A 20,355-nucleotide genomic window follows, 5' to 3' on the forward strand; every position below is an offset into this window, starting at 1 on the left:
AGAGTTATCATAGTGGGAAAGCATTTGAAACTGTCCCCACTCCTATTACAACAAGATAATAAATAAAAGGCAATGTTTTGTTTAGGGAAAATGGCAGCAATTAATACCAGCCTTACGGGGGTAGTGAGCCTCATCATATCCCCATTAAATTAATATGTTTCTGGCCGAACAAAAAAGACAAAAAAACCACAAACAAAACAGATTAACAGTGGACTTCTGCCAACTCAACCAGGTAGTAGCTCCACTTGCAATTACTGCACCAGAGTAGTATCTTACCCAGCCAATGAACACAGCTAATTATTAATACAAGGTGTGTGGCTACAGATCTGGCAAATGTGCTCTTTCCCATCTTTCTCAGAAAGGAGGAGCGGAAGTGGTTTACATTCACATGGAACAGACAACAGAACACGTTTAACGTCTTATCTTGAGGCTATGTTAACTCTTCCTTTTCTGTGATAATATAATCTGAAGGGACCCAAATCATCTGAATGTCCTGAACATCATCACATTGATCCATTATATTGATGGCATTGTGTTCATTAGACTGGATGACCAAGAAGGGGCAGATGTACTGGAGGCCTTGGTAAGACACATGTGCTTCAGAGGGTGGGAGATAAACCCCCCGATGATTCAGAGTGTGGGGTCATGGGGAGGATTAGGGCTACTGTGTAGATATAGAGCATATTGACATTTACTTAACACCTACTATATGTCATACCTTGGATATGTGTCCCCTGCTCTTTGGGACCCTGACAGAGGAAACAAGAGTTAAGTGCTCAGAAAGAGGAAGCCCAACGTGTCACAAGATGATTTCGATTAAGGCAGTTTTCTCCCTTATCTGCAGTTTTGTTTTCCAAAGTTTTGGTTACCGTTAGTCAATGGTGGTGCAAGAACATTAGATGGAAAGTTCCAGAGATAAACAATTTATACGTTTTAAGTTGCATGCTACTCTAAGTAGCGTGATAAAATCTCCTGTCATCCTGCTTTGTCCTGCTCCAGATGTGATTCATCCCTTTGTCCAGCACATCCACACTGTCTATGCCACACACTCATTAGTCACTTAGAAGACACCTTGGTTATCAGATTAACTCTCACAGTATCGCAGTGTTTGTGTTTAAAAACCCTTATTCTGCTTAATAATGGCCCCAAAGTGTAAGAGTGGTGATGCTGGCATATTGTTATAATTGTTCTGTTTTATTATTAGTTACCACTGTTGGTCTCTCACTGTATCTAATTTATAAATTAAACTTTATCATGGGTATGTATATATAGGATAAGACAGTGTATACAGAGCTTGGTACTATTAGAAGATTCAGGCATCCACTGGAGTCTTGGAACTTATCTCCCATGGATAAGGGGGGAACTAGTATATTCTAATTCTACTGCTTTAATTGTAGGTAGTATTCTCTTAAAATCTAAATGGCATACAACACCAGTTCTCTACAAGAAAATCAGAACATCGCTTGCTGTCATTGGGTGGTATGGAAATGATCTTTTTCTTAGAGTTTATAAAGAATCTTTTACTTAATGAGCTAAATGACCATGCATAATACATTTAAATTATGTCATACTTTTCCCATTTCCCATTTGGTTTTGTTCTTTTATACTATAAGAAATTAATGAGGCTGAGAATCTTAAACTGTGTTTTATGTATTTAAAATAATTATGATTAAGGGTCTTTCACACATGTGTATTTATCATGAATTCTTGTTCAAAGAACTATTTTTTATGGTTCAAGGAGCAAAATTAATTTAAATCGGCAGCTAATGCACAGTTCTCAATTCCATGAGTCAACTGGATACTGCTGACATTTTTGTATGGAGTCTCCTGTAATGTAATAAAAAGTACGTCACTAAATGGTGTCTGGTATGAGAAGGGGTAGAACACTCATTGCCTGAAACCCACATGGTGATGTTCTGGGTCATGTCATGAGCCATAGGTAGCACTCCGCTGGCTTCATGTTCTCTGTTGTCTTACAGTTGACTCATAGTGACAATGGAATGGTGTAATCAGTTGCTAATTTTTATATTCATATGCTGCAAAACTAAGGTGGCTAATCCATGAATGCACACGCCTGTCATTCTCTATAAGAGCAGGAAATAAAATTCATTATTGCACGCTCAGAATCCCTAACATAAGCCAGTAGAAGCATTACAAGGACGTTGCCTTCAGTGCCGTATACATGTACTGTGAGCTTGCATTTGGTCTGAGTGTTCAGGACTGCAGGGCTCAGCATAAAACACGGCTGGATTCCTCAGCAGAGTAAGAGCTTACGGCTCTGTGCAGCTCTCTCTGTGCATCTGCTGGCAGCCAGGTGCTCCTTGTAGGACAGAGTATGTAATTATGAATATTTTAAATGTGGGTAGTTGATCCCTTTTTTATTCAGCATGTAGCTATGAGTGAAGTGGCAGACAATGACCAGAATACTCTTTGTGTTCGCCTGAATTTATCTGAGAATATTGAAGTAAAGAGCCAAAGGGCTCTCTTCTCCCCTTCCCAGATATACAGGGAAGAACAGAATTCAGTCTTTGTCTGGGTGGTTAATTTTTAAAATGATATGTGAAGGATAATGCATGAATGACTAACAGCCCTGGGGGGCTCAAGAAAATTGTATTTCACCAGGAGGAACAAATACATGCTGTTTTGAAGTGGAAGGGCTACACTAAGAATTCAGATATAAAGAAGTATATTTTTGATAAGAAGATATTGAGACACAAAAAACCGGTATCAGAGGCAGCAAGGAATGTAATAAAAATATTCTGGCCTTGAGCCCCAGATGTGCCACTCGCTGACTATGCGATGTTGGACTTTAGGTCATCTCTCCAAGCCTCAGTTTTCTCATCACCACAATTGGGAGATTAGGCCAGATTATCTCCCTAATTCCTTCTTAGTTGACTTATCTGTGATCCTATGACACGCTCTCTTAAGGTAAATGTGCACTCACACCTCTTTTCAAGGTGTGATCGCTAGGGATTGACTGCTCCAGCTCAAGAATGACTTTTGTTGAGTGCCTAATGCTGAGCCAACACAGGATCAAGCAATAAGGGTATAAGCAAAAAAAATTATCAACTGTACTGGTGGTGCTGAGATGAAGAAAAGGCCTGAAACAGAGGACAAATTGGGAGCTGTGGAGTACGAACTTAGAGAACATCAGATGGGAGACATCAACGTCGATGCACAAGCATGAGGGTGAGTTTGAATAAAAATGTGAGCTGAGCTTTAGAGGATAGATAGGATTTGGGTAGGTTAAAAAAAAAAAAGACAGAATAGATCATTCCTGTTGGAGGGTGAATCAGTCAGGTTCCTTGTAGGAAACAGATGATTCAACCAAACTGGGTACTGAGAAGAGTTCAGTAAAGAGATCACTGAAACAGGTGTCGCCAGGGCTGAGGGAAACCAATGCAGATGGGTGCTGCGCCCTGGGCTAGTGACAGTGGTGAGCCACGACCACCCTGAAATAGCTAGGGGTAGGCATGGGGACCACAACCAGACCTGACTTTCTGAAGGGAGGAGAAACCTTCAGTAGAAGGATTGATGGAGACCAACAGATTGCAAACTGGCAGCAGGAATCGGGGAAAAAATACCCAAATCTCTTTCTTCTCTCTCCTTGTATTAGTCTGTTCTCACACTGCTACTAAAGACATACCTGAGACAGAGTAATTTATCAAGGAAAGAGGTTTAATTGACTCACAGTTCCACATGGCTGGGGAGGCCTCACAATCATGGTGGAAGGCAAAGGAGGAGCAAAATCATGTCTTACATGGTGGCAGGCAAGAGGACTTGTGCAGGGGAACTCCCATTTATCGAACTATCATAGCTCATGAGACTGATTGACTAACAGGAGTAAGGGGGAAACTACCCCTATGATTCAGTTATCTCCACCTGACCTCACCCCTGACATGTGGGGATAATTACAATTCAAGGTGAGATTTGGGTGGGAACACAGCCAAACCACATCACTCCTTCAATTATTTTCTGGTAGATAGTGAAGGTCAGCACCTGTGGGAAAGGATGAAAAATGGATCTGAAGAAGCAAATGGAAGAACTCAGCAGAGCAGGAGATGTGAACACTCACAGAGATACAGCTAGAGACCAACATGAACGGTGGAAGTCTCTTGGTAGAGTCTTGCAAATTGGGAAGAGGAATCACACATAGTCTGCCACTGAGCAGTGTCCCCTTGATTGCAGGACCACATTAGATTGCTGCAGGAGTGCGGGTGTGTGTGAAAGAGCTTGGAGAACACCCCCTAACATTCCTGGCCATGGTGAGGGTGCCCACGATGCCTACCCATCCAAATTTTCCTTTGTGAAGAGACAAATAGCTCCTCTCTTCTCATTCTTACCTCCAATCTCAGCAGCCAAATACATGCTAAAGAGAGAGGGAATACTGGAGCCTCAGCAAATAATGATACAAGTAGAACTCCTGCTTTTCCCATGAGAACTCACCCTGGTAGGCTTCCAATGCTCCATGGCACACCTTGCTGTCATCCATCTAGAGCTTGCCTTCTCTTGGCTTGTCCTGGCACACCAAGTACCTGCCATTACTCTTTAATTGGTCAGCCTTTCCTTCCTTATTCTTCTTTCTGATTTCCAAATTAAAAAAAAAAAAAAAAACTAGGCCGGGCACGGTGGCTCATACCTGTAATCCCTGCACTTTGGGAGGCCGAGGTGGATGGATCACGAGGTCAGGAGATCGAGACCATCGACCATCCTGGTTAACACGGTGAAACCCTGTCTCTACTGAAAAGTACAAAAAATTAGCCGGGTGTGGTGGCGGGTGCCTGTAGTCCCAGCTACCTGGGAGGCTGAGGCAGGAGAATGGCATGAACCCAGGAGGCGGAGCTTGCAGTAAGCCGAGACCACGCCACTGCACTCCAGCCTGGGCGACAGAGTGAGATTCCGTATCAAAAAAAAAAAAAATTATAATAAAATAAAAATAAATAAATAAATAAACTAATCTCAACTGTGGGAAAAGGGGAAATGTCAAATACAAAGTTTACCTTCTTCATGATTTTGCTCTGGACCATTAAAACTAAGTGGGGTTGTAGATCCTTTCTTCAGAAAGGCATTGAGATAGTATATAAAAATATAAAATGATGTAGAAGACTTCTTTACTCCTTATTGTCCCTTTAATCTAGTAATAACTCATGGTGGAATATGTGGTGTTCTTACGAATAGAAGAACCTCGTATTAAGCATAAGAACCTCGTATTAAGAATTTTTCTACATGCAAATATAAGAACCAAATAACAATGCAAATGCAATCTTTGACACAGGATTGATTTTTGTTTTTGTTAAGAATTTACAACTTCCACAATATATATTGCAATCAGTATAATTAATTCCCATGTCTTACATCTCTTTCCATATTTCTAAAAGTCTATATTTTCTTGAGAATATGTATAATGAGGCACAATACTCTTCACTGTCTGTATCATAGCCTACTTATCAAGCCTAGAAAATGGGCTAAATGTTAAATATGTATGTTTCAGGTTATACAGAATTCAATAATATCAGGTAATTGAGAAATTTCTTACTTTGTCCTTCTAATTCATTGAAATAAAACTTGTGCTGTGTTTATCTGGAGGTTTTAAAAGTTAGATTGTGCAAAACTCATTGTCGTAGTCTATTCCTGTTGCTATTGCAAACTACCTGAGACTGGGTGATAGGTAAATAATAGAAACCTACTTCTCACAGTTTTTAAGGCTGGGAAGTCCAAGATTAAGGTGCTGGCAGATGTGGTGTCTGGTGAGGGCTTGCTCTCTGCTTCCAAGACCAAGTCTTGTTGCTGCTTCTTCTGGAGGAGACAGATGCTATGTTCTCACATGGTAGAAGAGAAAGAAGGGGTGCGTGGACCAAGCAGCTCTCTGAAGCCTGTTTTATAAGGATATTTATCCCATTCATGAATGCAGATCCCCTATGGCCTAATCACCTCCTGGAGTCCCTGCCTCTTAATACCATCACCTTGGGGTTTACATTCTAACATATGAACCTTGGGAGGGATGCATACATTTAAACCACAGCATTCACTAATGCAGTTCTTTAATTGTCCTAAAAGATTGAGTTAATACCAATAGATGAAAGTTAATTCAAACCAAGCTGTCTCAAATAAAGTAAGGTGATAACTGGAGGGATTCAAGTAGAAGCTGACTGTTCTTGGCTGTTGTGAAATGAGAGGATTCAGCTATTTAAGAAAAGATTTGCCTTCAAGGGCTTCTAAGCCCCGAGTTCTCAGACTACCTGAAAACTGAAACTGATAAGCTCACTCACAAATACTCATGGGAAACATGGTACCTGGTATGGAAAAGAATCTGTTTTTTCAAGAATCTTTTTGTTTTCTAAAAGATTATTTGGCACTTAGAAATTTTTATAGAAAATCATTTTGATTTTATAAACTTCTTACTTCTCACCCTGCCATTGTCATCTTGATCAAATGTAACTTTTTTATATTGGGATCTTTTTATTATTAAATCCTATTTGTATCAGAATGGCTTGATCTCGATATTTAGTACTAATCAAAAATATTGCTTTGTTTTTTCTTACTTCCCCTACCTCAATAACCAGAAATATTGTATATTTTTAAGGCCTTTTTGTATGTTGCTCCCCACACATTTCAGTAAATCATTATTGTCTAGACACCAAGAGGAAGTCAGAAAACATTGCTGGAAGTGAAAATTCTTTAGGGATTCTCATTCAATACTAGGGCAATTAAATCGGACATATTATTGATCAATAGAGAGTACTTGCTTTACTATCTGCATACTTAGCAGTCACATCATTAACCGTCAAGCCAACGTTTAAGTTCAAGGTCACATAAACCAAAAAAGCACTGTTTGGTACATGGCCACATGATCTGTCTTTGGAAAATACTTAACACGTTACATAGAAAATGAAATATTACGTTCTATATTAAAGCCACAATTAATATAGTATGTTGTGATTATCTACATATTTCTGATTCCTAAATTATATGGCAGAAACAAAATTATCAAAGTATAACTACTCTGCTCATTTAATCAGAAGATATAGGCCTAAAAATGTGTTCCTTATGGAATTCAAAGCTTCCATAGCTTAAGGCAAACCATGCTGAAGGACAGTGGATGTCTGTTCAAAGGTGAATATGGTAAGGCTATGATGATGTCTAAGTTCAGTTTACAGTTTATATACCCTGTCAGCTTTAAGTTAGATAATCTTTACAAGTGTTTATTTGTGGAAGCTACACATTATTTCAAAATTTGTGCCTAATGGGAAGCTGTGTTAATATTATTAAAATTGCACTGTTCTCAAACCACACAATTTAATACTGTGTGCAATTTAAATTTACATTTACACTTATAATGCCACTTTATTGCATTGACAGCACTTCCAGCAATTTGACATTGTAAGGAGGGTTTCACACTGGCCTGCCCAGGTTGTCTGTACATTGTTGAGTTGATGGGGGTGAGGGGAATGAGGAAAGCAGCAAAGATAGTGAACCTCAACTGACTTATTGAAGAAAAGACTTATTGCCACTATGAGGTATGCCTATGTGTGTGGACCTGTAGTTAGAACAAACAGGGACAGAGGGACAGAGAAGGAGAAAGAGACCCAGAGAGAAAGCAGGGTGTCAAAGCAGGAGAACCACAACCGTAGCAGGTGGGCTGGAGTCAAAAAAGAATGAAGGCCAGATGCAGTGGCTCACACCTCTCACGCCTGTAATCCCAGTACTTTGGGAAAGTGAGGCAGGTTTATTGCCTGAGCTCAGGAGGTTGAGACCAGCCTGGGCAACGTGGTGAAACCCTGCCTCTACCAAAAATACAAAAAGTAAGCCAGGCGTGGTGGTGTACGCCTGTGGTCCCACCTATTTGGGAGGCTGAGGTGGGAGGATCGCTTGAACCTGGGAGGTTGCTGTGAGCTGACAGCACACCCCTGCACTCCAACCTAGGTGACAGAGTGAGACCTTGTCTCAAAAAAAAAAAAAAAAAAAAAAGAATGAAGACAAAAAAGAGATGCCACATGGTAGTAGTTTCAGGCTAGGATTTCCTTTTTGCCTCCTTTTACAAGGCTGAAGTAAAGGTCCATATTATTACTACTATTTTGTAACAGACTTTATTTTTTTAGAGCAGTTGTAGGTTTGCAGCAAAATTGAGCACTAAGTACAGAGTTCCCATATACTTCTTGCTCCCCTCTCCCAGCCTACCCCACTGTCAACATTCCCCCCACAGAATGGTACATTTGTTACAATTGATGAACCTACATTGACACATCATCATTTCAAGTTCATCATTAACATTCAGGTTAACTCTTGGTGTTGTACAGTCCATGGGTTTTGACAAATGCATAATGGTATGCAGCCACCAATACAGTATCTTACATAATAGTTTCACTGACCTAAAAATCCTGTGTGCACTGTCTGTTCATCCCTCCTCATGTTATTTTGTACGTTGACTATTTTGGGACTGAATTCCCCCTTGCCGATCTTGAGACGGGAGAAAGAAGGCCCACATGCTCAGGTCCTAGGTGTGGGCTATTTACCCATGAGTGACACTGACGTCTACTATGAGGCACTCAGACCACTAAGTCTGTACTTAGATGACTTGAGAAAGCTTCAGAATGGCTGTGTGCGAAGGTCAGGGAAGTCTTTGGGGCTGGGCCTAGGCAGGTCTGAATGCCTGGGTCAGGGGGAGTAGGGAAGCGGGTGCAGGAGGAGAGCTGGGGCGCATGACACAGGGTCTTGAAAGGTCCTATTTGTGCAGAGTAGTCACAACAGAAAGCTCATCTGGATTCCAGGTTTCACATGCCTAGGGGCACTGTGGACATTTTCTTTACAGAATTCTAGTAATTCTGCTCCAGTAAATGGCCAGAGTCCTCCGATTTCGCTGGACTTGGGGAAGAGGCAGCTTTTAATACCTCTCCAGGCGTTTCACAGGAGAGCCCTGAGTCCTGCACTTACTCAGAAAGTGACTTATAAGGTAGGAAGTAGAGAGAATCTGACCAAATAAACCACTGTACTTTATGAGTATTCATGTTCCAATGTGACCAAAATGAAGGCTTTTGGGGAGCTGAATCATGAATGTTAGCACAGCATATGACTTTGGTGATAGTCTAAGTGGCAGCATGGTACAAAGACTAACAGATGGCCCCAGAGCCAGGCTTCCTGGGTCCAGAGTCCAGGCCTGCTGCTTTGTCATCTGCATGATTTTGGGCAGGTTACTTCACTTTTCTGTGCCTCAATTTTTTTCATCGGCAGAATGGGGATAATAATAGTACTTGCCTTATGAGTATTAAACAAAGTAATGTTTTAGTAATTTGGTAGTGTTTTAGTAACTTAGCCATGTTTTAGCAATGTGTATCCCTTTGGAGAGTGTCTAGTGCACAGTACGTGCCAGGACAATATTTGTTAAATAAATATTCCAGGCCAGGTGCGGTGGCTCGTGCCTGTAATCCCAATACTTTGGGAGGCCGAAGCAGGTGGATCACTTGAGGTCAGGAGTTCGAGAGCAGCCTGGACAACATGGTGAAACCCCATATCTACTAAAAATATAAAAATTAGCCAGGCGTTGTGGCAGGTGTCTGTAATCCCAGCTACTCAGGAGGCTGAGGCAGGAGAATCGATAGAACCCAGGAGGCAGAAGTTGCAGTGAGCCAAGATCATGCCACTTCACTCCAGCCTGGGTGACAGAGTGAGACTCCATCTCAAATCAATCAATCAATCAATCAATCCATAAAATATTCCAACATTGTCATTTGACAGATGAGGAAACTTCTCTTAGACATAATTTACTTCAAAATTTCACAGGGATTTCACCAGTCTGACTGTAAATCCTTACAGTTTATAAAGCCGCTGCTGCCAGAAATTTTGAGATTTTTCTTCTTGGCATTGAATAGAGGCAGAGGTTCTTTCCTATGAAACGGTCTCTGCATTCAAATCCCCAAGTTATCTCATCCCTGGACAAGACTAGCAGAAACAAGTGAGAGCTCTGGCAGATCCAGGCAGGAAACACAGGTGGGTAAGTGGGAGCTTGGGGAAAGGTGAGCAGGGAGCTGGGAGGAGGCTGAGAAAGGCTTCATTATTTCTTCGATGAAGATCCCCAGTGAACCTCCAGATGGTGGGGGCTACACAAAAATATTTAAGACAGGGAGCCCCCTGTCACCTCCCACCCTTGTAATACTATATCAGGTGTGTTTTGGGAGAATGCAAATCACCCACATTGTAAGATGCTCTGCAAAACTTGGTGCACACTACAAGTCATGCTGCGAGAGAGGACAGGGTGAATGCTCAGAGGCCCTGGAGCCTCCAGCAAGGAGCCTGGTTTTCCTGCATGGTCTGTGGAATCTACCTCATTAGTAAGGGTGAAACCCTGAAAATCACTGGAGCATTGTCATCTCTGCATGACGTCTCTGTAATTGTAGTGACTTAGAACCGGATGGGCCCTGAGCACTGCTTTTCGGTCAGAAGACAGTAATGCGGTGTTACTTAGAACTAGATGTATTAAGAAATGTCTCTTTCACTCCTTCACTTTTTTATAACTCCCTGTTTAATTGACTGCATTGAACATGCATCTCATGACAATTATGTGATTTCTCTAAGTGATGTTACAAAGCAAAAATGTTAAGATTGACCCCAAATGTGTGCTTTTATGTTAACACTGAACCTTGTATTTTACAGGAATGATGTTGTCCTTGCAGTTTTCAGGATAGTATTACCTTATCTCATTTGATTGTTATAGATAACCTATAAGGTGAAATATGCTATTATATATAAATGTACAATTATATGATAGATATGACTGTATATGTGATATATATGACATAGGCAGGTCAGTTTCTTATTGCCATTGTACAGATGAGGCACCCGAAAGAGTGTATACTGTCACACAATAAAGTGTAACATTGCAAAAACTCATTCATTTATGTACTTATTCATTTACTTGTTAAATATCCATTTGCGCTGTTTTACTGGACCGACACCATCTAAGCTCTGGAGAGACAGCAGAGAATAAGATAGAAGAGACCTCGGTTTTCCTGGAACTTATTTTTCAGCAGGGGAAAGATAAGCATTAAAGCGAGTTTGTCCAGCCCGTGGCCTGTGGGATGCACGCAGCCCAGAATTGCTTTGAATGCAGCCCAATATAAATTTGTAAACTTTCTTTCTTTCTTTCTTTTTTTTTTTTTTGAGATGGAGTTTTACTCTTGTTGCCCAGGCTGGAGTGCAATGGCAAGGTCTCGGCTCACTGCAACCTCCACCTCCCAGGTTCAAGTGATTCTCCTGCCTCAGCCTCCCGAGTAGCTGGGACTACAGGCGCCCACCACCATGCTTGGCTAATTTTTGTATTTTTAGTAGAGATGGGGTTTCAAGATATTGGCCATGCTGGTCTCAAACTCCTGACCTCGTGATCTACCCACCTCGGCCTCCCAAAGTGCTGGGATTTTAGTCGTGAGCCACCCCGCCTGGCCACAAATTTGTAAACTTTCTGAAAATGTTACAAGTTTTTTTTTTTTTTTTTTTTTTTCCTCATTGGCTATCGTTAGTGTTAATGTATTTTATGTGTGTCCCAAGACAATTCTTCTTCTTTCGATGTGGCCCAGGGAAGCCAAAAGATTGGACACCCCTGCATTAAACAAACAACTGAAAGATAATGTGAGACAGTAAACAATGTTAAGAAGAAAATAAAATAGAACAACTTTTGATCAGGTGGTGAGGGTGGCTTCTGAGGAGGTAAGTGACCTGAGGCTTGAGAAAAGTCCAAACAGACATGTGAAGACTTGGGACAGAGCATCCCACATGAAAGTCACAGCAAGTGCAAAATCCTGAAGACAGGACCCAGGACAGGAAGCCAGCATGGCTGGGGTGTAGTGGATGAAGATGTTGGGGTTTGGGATTTTACCCTATTTACCGGCTCATAAATTAGCCTGTTACTATTTCATGGATACCAGAAGATGACATGAGCCTCCTGGGTTAGGCTCATAGCACATCCAGCAATATTTAGCATCAGGTTTTCCTCAGTTTCCTTTGTCTCCAAAGTCCCAGGAGGGCAACACAGACGGGCCAGGTGGGTGGCATGTACTCAGTGAGATGTGTCCACCTGAGAAACGTCGAGATCAGGAACCCACTGCTCTATTTATGGCAAGTGGTAAGCAAGACTGCTCTTTTTGTCCTGGAGAGAGACGTAATCTCATCCAACCAGCCTGGGTCAAGGGCGGCCGGAGTCTTGCATTTTCAACGTACACAGTGAGAATAGGCAGCACGCTCAGGTCCATGGTAGATTGCCTCTGCCAACAGGGGCAGAGCATGCAGAAAGGCAGACCTGGGTTGTGCAGGACCTGATGTGGCCCTGGCTGGGATTTATTCAGGGGTGGCATGAGCCTTCATTTACCAGTTGCTGTCATTACACCAGTATGTTCATGGATACCTGCAGGCTTCTTACTCTGTGCAGGGAGCAGTCAGGGTCCTGGCAAGAAACTGCTGGAGTATTCAAAGGATTAACTGAAAAACAGAGTAGTGAAGGGACTACTTACAGAGGCGTGGGCTGGGTCAAAGGCATCAATAAGTGAGAGCTAGTGACTTAGGGACCACTGTCACCAGAAGCCAGAGAACCTGAAGCCTTAGGAGAGAGCTGCTGGGTAGCTACTGTCAGCCAGACAGTGAAGCAGGGAGAGGAATGGGGGTTGAGTGGAGCGGGGTAATGCCTCAACCACTCTTTCTCTTCCAAACACTAATCTCTCCTTCCCTTATTCCCAGTGGACAAATGCAACCAAGCCTAAAGACAAGTGCTGTTGCGAGGTCAACATCCAGGAACCAGAGCAGGGCGGAGCAATCCACAGAATGGATCTGGGGTGACTCATGGAGGAAAACCAACACACAGTATCATTTAATTCTTTTTAAAAAGATAGAAAATTATACCATACCCAGAATTACTAAATTCTAAATAGAGGGTATATTGCATTTGCATTTTTAAAAAAATGTTTCCCCATATATCTTTTAAAAATTCATTTTAAAGATATACAATAAAAAGTGTTTAACTCTGTTTTTCAAAATAATTTGTTTATAAAATTGGACTGACTCACCCACTTATATACAAGGTGTTAAAGGCATTTGTGTTTGTTTGTTTTACACTCCGGAAGGAGCCCTGGCCTAAGGGACAGGAAAACTAGATTCCAGTCCCAAATTTATCATTAACTGGTTGTAAATGACAGGGTTGCCAATAGTCTCTGAGCCTCTTTCCAGTTAACTGCTATGTTTGAATACTGCATATGATCAAGAAAGCAGAACTTTCTCTCTGTTATGGGAAACAGTTGGGTTGCCTGAACTTTGTAATTAGCTTTGCCTTACTGTTTGTTTTTCAGTAGAGTTTTTTTTTTCTCTTCAGCTCTGATTTAATCAAGGTTCTTTCTTATGACTCCCCCGCTCCACCCCCAGAATTCTGGTTTATTCAGATTTCTCTATATCTTGGTCAAAACAAATCCAGATTCATACATGAAACAAGTTACTAATCCTTTTCAGTTTTCAAAGGTGATATGTAATATTGAAGATAAACAGAGTGATCGACATAAATCCCTACTTTTCGTGTTAGAATCAAAGCATGATGCTGTCATTAGAGCTCTTTGGCCTGACACCATCTATATGCCCAATACAATGACAAGCTGTCCGCATGCATGACTATTGTCTGGACCCGTGCATTCGGCTAGGATGGGGTGGCCATGTTGTTTATGTTCACATACTGATGCTACTGAAACTAGGGACCTAAAGGTTCATTTAAATTCAAATCCCTAGAAAACTTTGAGAAACAATTTGTTTTATCAGATTTCTAAATGTTTACTTTAAAAATAAAGAGCTTCTCATAGCCACAGCAGTATTTAAAGGCAGGGTATCTCATGCAAGTCATTTGTCCTATGGTGACATGTGGAAGTATTATCATTATTAACTATTTCTTCAAAGGACCGATACAGGCATAGATTTAGATATACACATACATGTTTCTGTTTATTGCTTTGGTTAGGTTTGTTAAGTGATCTGACTTTCACACCAAGACTCTTGGAAGAATCATAGCATGATACAGCTGAATAAAAGGACTTTGGGGTTAACTGGCCTAATTCCTCTGTTTGGCAGGTTAGGAATCTGAAGTCATGGAGGCTGGGACCCCCAAGGTAACACAGCTGGGTGGTCTAGAATCCAAATCTCCTAACTCACAGGGAGTGCACTTTCTTAAAATAAAAAAAAAAAAGGAAGACAAATGTTTTCACAAATAATACCCATATGAATTCTTGTTACTAAAAATCAAGTGATAAGGAAAAAGCCATAGTTTTCCTTGACCACCATCCTAATCCCAGTATTTTCACCAGGATTAAGCACATTTATCAACTGGTATATCTACTCTGGGCTTTTTGATGAATGCTGCACACACACATACATATGTGTGTGTGTATATCTATTACACACACATACACAGATTTACATGTAGAAATGTAGGTTTAAAACGTATGGCTTTGTTTTGTAGCTTTTTTAAAAAACAAATATTATACTGTAGATTTTGTTCTTCAGTGTTTTTCTGGATCCACACATATCTACCCCATTCTTTTAAACTCTTGGTCAATTTTTTGTAATATGGTAAGCAGTGGTAGATGATGGACAGTTAGCTTGTTTTCATTTTCCCTCCAGTACAAACAGTGTTTTGACACAATGTTTCTCAAAGTTTTGTGAGCATCAGAATCCCCTGAGGGGCTTTTTAAAATAGATTTTTGGGACCCATCTCCACATACTCTGATTAATTCATTCTGAAGTGAAACCCCCACCCCATTTCCTACAAGCTTTCAGGGGATGCATATGCTAGTACAAGAACCTTACTTTGAGTTGTACAGCTGTTATGGATATCAATACATAGACTTCTTGTATACTTGTGAATGGTTTTGCATGGGTAGCCAGTGGGAGGGAAGGATTTGCTGGGTCATGGGGGGTGTGCATTTTAAATTTACGGACACTAAGAAATTATCCTCCGAAGTGGCTATACTGATTACAATCACCCCAGCAGTGTGTGAAGTATGAGCATCCTTGTTTCCCCAATTCTTTTTTTATTTTTGGTGGGAATGGCCTCTTGCTTTTCCCTGACTACTAATGAGTTTTATCATCATTTCTAACTATACAAGGCATCTGAATCTCCAATTCTGTGAATTGCATATTCATACCCTGAGCGTGTTTTTAAAATAAGTTATTTGTTTTTCTCATTTATTTATAGCAATTTTAAAATAAATATTTCATATATTAAACCCTTGCCTGTTTTATATGTCTGAAAATGTTTGTTTTTTCCAGTTCTCTTTCCTCTATACAACATAGTTATTACTTCCCTCCTAATTTTATAATGTTACCTGAATGGTACAGGTCCCTCTGAGGATCATAAAAATTCCAGAATAAAACATTATTTTCCTTTTGGACCCTCAGCTCACACCCTGTGCCTGTATTGCTGAATGTTGGCTAGTGATCAACAAATTGTGGAGAACCCAAGAAAGAGAATAGGTTGGAGAGTTCCTCAACCCCCTTCAGCCAAGGATATTCCACTGTGGGGGAGCACCTCAAATTAACTAAGGAATAAGACTCACATATGGAATTGAAATAAAGCAACCTCCATTTTGTCAAAAAGGAATTTCTGTAAGCTCCTGAGTAAAAGTTCTTCTGAGCCACTTTGACATAGGATTATTCTCTTTTGACATATTATAAACATTAAAGAAAATTTAATGCCCATCTGGACTGTTAGTTTTTGCCAATTGCTACCACCACCAGCTGCAAAACTACACTGACTACAAGCCATCCAGCTGCCATGCATACTCCGTGCCAAGAGAGAGCAAGCTGCCAACACTGCTTCAAGTGGCTGGGCTGGTTTGCAGCCAGGATTTGAGGGAGGATGTGCAGTGAAACACAGTAGTCAGGACTCGGATTTTCAATGAGTGTTATTTGTGTTTGCTTTTTTTCTGGTCATCTACTGTGGGAGGCTGCTGGGGACACCATCCCTTTCCTGGAAATGGCAGCAAAACATGTTGATCCTTCTTCCTCTGCCTTTTATGTACTCTCTGGCATCCTTTGCATTCACATTCTGCTTACACGCCATCATTAGCTGGAACCGCCTGGAGCTGCAGGAAATGGTGTCATCTCTCCAAGACTGGGTTTCCCCAAGCTCCTAACTCTCTCCCCATCTCTAGCGGCACCCCTCTCCTTGGATTTTTTTTTCCTATTTGTTTGGCATTTATTTCCTCACAAAATAGCAAAGAGAAACTGCTTCCCCAGCTCGTGTTTTCCTAGAAGGGTTCTTATATTTGTGTACTTGGGTCCAAGCACTCCTGTGTTATGGACTTTTCCCCTCAACAAAGAGGAGGTTCTTCTTCCTTCCTTTTAGGCACAATTCATTTTCCAGTTTAGGAGATAAATTCTACATTGACCTCTGTAGTAGATTGCATTAGTGTTTGCCAATTATTCTATTTTCTCTCCTTGTCATGTTCTTTGTGGGAGATTAGATTATTCATGCTCTGCTTGTTGAAGTCAGGAGAAACCATGTGATTCACTTTGGCCAATATAATATGGACAGAAGTGATGTGTGTGACTTTCATGCAGTCGTTTCGAGAGACAGCTTCTGGTTTGAAATTCCTCTTTCCCTCTGCCAGAAGAATAGCCATGTCCAGATGGAGACTGCTCCATCAGTCTGGGCTTTGGAATGAAGAGGACATGGAACAGGGCCGCAGCTGACCCTGGATGCATGTGCAACATGGGTAAAAATAAAACTGAGTTGTTGAAAGTCACGGAGATATTTGGAATTATTTGTTACTGCAGCATAACCTAACCTATTGTGACAGGTACAACCTCCTTTCCTTTGTAGATCTACAATAAAATATTCTTATCAACATATTGAGGCTATATAGTAGAACATGAAATAGGAGATTTAGGAAAGTTATCCTTAAAACTAGGCAGTGCTGCTTGCCTGCTAATGTGTATTTGGCCAGGTTAACATAGGACTTTAGAGAGTGAAAAATTGTAAGGCTCTTAGAGTTCTTCTAATTAAGTCACTGTGTTTTGCAGTTGAGGAAATTGAGGCTCAAAATGTGAAATGAAACTCTTCAGTCATCCCTCTGGCTGGTGAAAGAACATGGCCCAGAGAGGAGGATGCCAGGCTCCCACCCCCACCCCCTTTCACCCACACCTTCTCCTGAAGTGTTAGCTTAGTTAGCATTGAAGAAAAGATTCGTAAATAAATTGAGAAGATTCTTAAATAAAATTGTTCTATCATTTTATTTAAAGTATGTCTGACAAGCTTAATCACATTTTCACCTATCCCCTTTAAATCCAGATTGTCTCCCATTACCTGTACTACTGTTTATGTCGAGGACACCTCATATTACCCCAATGAAATGCATATTTAGAGAAGTAAATTTATTATAAAAGACAAGTATAAGATTTTTCTTTTAGTCACTGTTTCCATATACCCATATTCACAGTCCTCTTCATTTTACTACACAGTTGAGAGTTGACTCTGTGTAATTATTTTTCCAAATCAGTTAAGCCTAATTTTATTTTAGAACATGTAAAGCGGTCAGCTCACTTCCCAGAGAGCCCTCTTATTCTGTATATTATTTCTGCTTCGTAATAACAGAAGCTAATATTTATATCATACTTACCATTAGCAAAATGCTTTTCAAATGCTTTACATCTTTTTAAATGCTTAATCCTCACAGTAAACATGTATTATCATCCCTTATTTACAGATGAGGAAATGGTGGCACAGAAAAGTTCAGTAATTTACCCAAGTTCACACCATTAGGGAGTGGCAAAGCTGGGATTTGAACCTGGGCAGCATAGCTATACTGTTCCTGGAATGACTGCAACGATGATAATGATAAAAGTAACAATAACAGCAGCAATCACCTTGCTAGTATTAAGATACTGCCATGTGTAGGGACTAGGTACCATTTTGTGTTCATCATTTGTAATCCCTAAGCTGTGTGTTTTATTAATTTAGAAAATTGAGGCTTAAAGACATGAAGTGACTTGCCCAAGATCACATAAATGGTGAACCTAGAGTTCAAGGCTAGATGCACCTGCCCTGCAAGTCTGACCTTCCCTCACCTTGCCATTCTGCCTTTCATGTCTTCTCCACAAGATGCAGTAAGACAGACTGAAGGAGCTGCTTTTAACTGAGCAAATTTGTATCGCTTTATGTATCAAATACACTGGGTAGCTTAATAGTGAGGTCCCTGTCAATGGAAATGTAGACTCTAGACAGAACAGATAGAAACCTACTTATCAAGCCAGTGATGAAGGGGATACAGGCATCAGATGGGCGTATGAACCAAGTACCCAGTAATGTCCACTCTTTCCTTAAGCTTCCGTGAGGCTAGAATCCTTACTGCCTTTCTCTGGAAGAGTTGCAACCATTTCTCCTCTTTTGGAGATGTGAAATTGAGGTTCAGAGCAGCCGAGTGCTTCAGGCTGCTTAACTCTGAAGTTAGTTGTGGGGCTGGTAGTAAAACTTGGGTCCTTTAACTCAGAGATTACACTCTACATGATGGATTTCACAGTTTTGACCATCTGGTAAAGTCGTTTGCAGAGATTTCCAAAGCTTGACTGGAATTTTCTACCGCTAAAAGTGTTTAAACTGTTATTCAAAAGAAACGTTAGAAACATATATATAGTTTAAAATTATGTGTGTGTTTTACTTTTTAATTAACGGCAACTAAGGAAGCAGCTACAGATGGATAAGGACTCACTTTGTAAATCACTGCGTAACTGAACTGCAAGGCGCAGTCGGTCATGAGGCTCCAAAGTCCCCAATCTGTGAACAAGGTTCACAGGGTTCACTCTTGTGGGAAGAGTCTGCACTTGTTTTGACCCCCACACCTCTAGGATGGGAGTGGGCAGAAAAAGTTTAAAGCCCTGGAGACTCTCTAGGAAACAACTTGTATCAGTTAAGATATGGCTTAAAATAACAACTTAAATAAGATGGAAGTTCTCCCTTTCTTGCATGCTAGTCCAGGCATCAGTGTTCCTGGTCTGGTGTGGTGGCCTCCTAGTGTTAAAGACTAGACTCCTCCCATCTACAGGGCCACCAGCCCTGATATGCTGCCTCTAACCCATCCTCCAAAGTTCTTACCATCACTTCCACAGTTCAGCCTCTGGAGGTGGAAAAAGGTGCTAGAAGGGGGCGTGCCACTTCCCTCTGGGGCATGATCTGGAAGCTTCACACTTTCCTTCTGCTCCTCCCATGACCCACAACTTGGCCCCATGGCCACACTCAACTCCAAAAGAGGCTGGAAAATAGAGGCTGTGTTCTGGGTGTCCGAGTGCCCAGCTACAAACTGTATTATTTACAGAGGAAGGGAAGGATGAATTGTGGGGGACGATTTTCAGGCTGTGCCACACTTCTGCTGTCTCTACTGCTTTCTCTTTCCACGTCCATGAGAAGACCCCGAGGCCCTGCTCTATCATAGCCTGGCCAAGTCACTGGCGTGCCTGCCTGTAGGACTGCTTTTACATCCTCTAGATAAAGGCCCAGGGAGTCTTGGAGGGGCAATATCTCCAGGGAAACACAATATTCATTAACAAATAACTCATTAATGTAGTTTTATTGATAACTATAGAAAGATTCCATCGTAATCCACAGTAAGAGTGTTAAATTCACTTTTCCCTTCTCCCTGGTTTTCTATCCTCAGACCCTTGGAGGAGCTTCTCACCAGCTACTCCTCTCTCCACAAATAATCTCTGAATATTCACCCTCAAATGGACTTCTCTCTGACCTACCTCTTCATGTCTGAGTTAGGTATTTTAACTTAAGCTACCTCCCTGTAAGGAGGCATCTCTCCTCTTGAGGGGCAACAAACCGAAGGGGAGAGGGTAAATACAGGCGTCCCTTTTCCAGCTGGGGATGGGAGTAGAAGTGAAAGCTGCCAGGAATTCCCGGTGACAGTGACCACGTTTGTTCCATCACACTGGGCTCCCCATGTGTATTCTCCAGTCATGTCCCACATGGTGGTAGCCAACATAATTAAAAATATATATAAATCAGGATAATGTCATTCCTCAGCTTCAAGTACTTTGTTGGCTTCTCACTGTACCTGGGGGAAATGCACCGTCCTCGGCAGGGCAGCCAGGCTCCCGTGCGGTGTGGCCCTGTCCCACGCCTGCCTGCCGTCCCCTGCTGCATCTCGTCTCGATCTTCCTGCCTCCAGCCTCACACCTGCTGCCGCCTCATCTGAAATGCTCTCTTGCAGCTTGGGAAACTCCTATTTGTTTTTCAGTTTCTCTAAAATGTTGGCTTTTTGGAGATGCCTTTCCTGATCTCATATACCACAATAAAACAGGGTTATTTCCCCTAATGGGACACAGCAGCTATCACCACAT

At 41.4% G+C, this 20,355-nt stretch overlaps 2 protein-coding genes across 3 annotated transcripts in view; one reads left to right on the top strand and one right to left on the bottom strand.

Annotated features, from left to right (window-relative positions):
* Positions 1–13,016, top strand: part of FTCDNL1 (formiminotransferase cyclodeaminase N-terminal like) — a 90,460-nt gene extending 77,444 nt beyond the window's left edge. For both annotated transcript variants that reach the window (XM_050750737.1, XM_050750736.1), the window contains one exon: positions 12,721–13,016. In XM_050750737.1, the coding sequence (XP_050606694.1) occupies positions 12,721–12,743 (23 nt within the window). In that variant the 3' untranslated portion in view covers positions 12,744–13,016. The remainder of the gene's footprint in view (positions 1–12,720) is intronic.
* The window catches only part of SPATS2L (spermatogenesis associated serine rich 2 like), a 1,108,221-nt gene that overhangs the window by 704,563 nt on the left and 383,303 nt on the right, over positions 1–20,355 (bottom strand). The gene's annotated exons all lie outside the window — the stretch shown is intronic.

Source organism: Macaca thibetana, chromosome 12 (assembly GCF_024542745.1).
Source record: "Macaca thibetana thibetana isolate TM-01 chromosome 12, ASM2454274v1, whole genome shotgun sequence".
NCBI lineage: Eukaryota > Metazoa > Chordata > Mammalia > Primates > Cercopithecidae > Macaca > Macaca thibetana.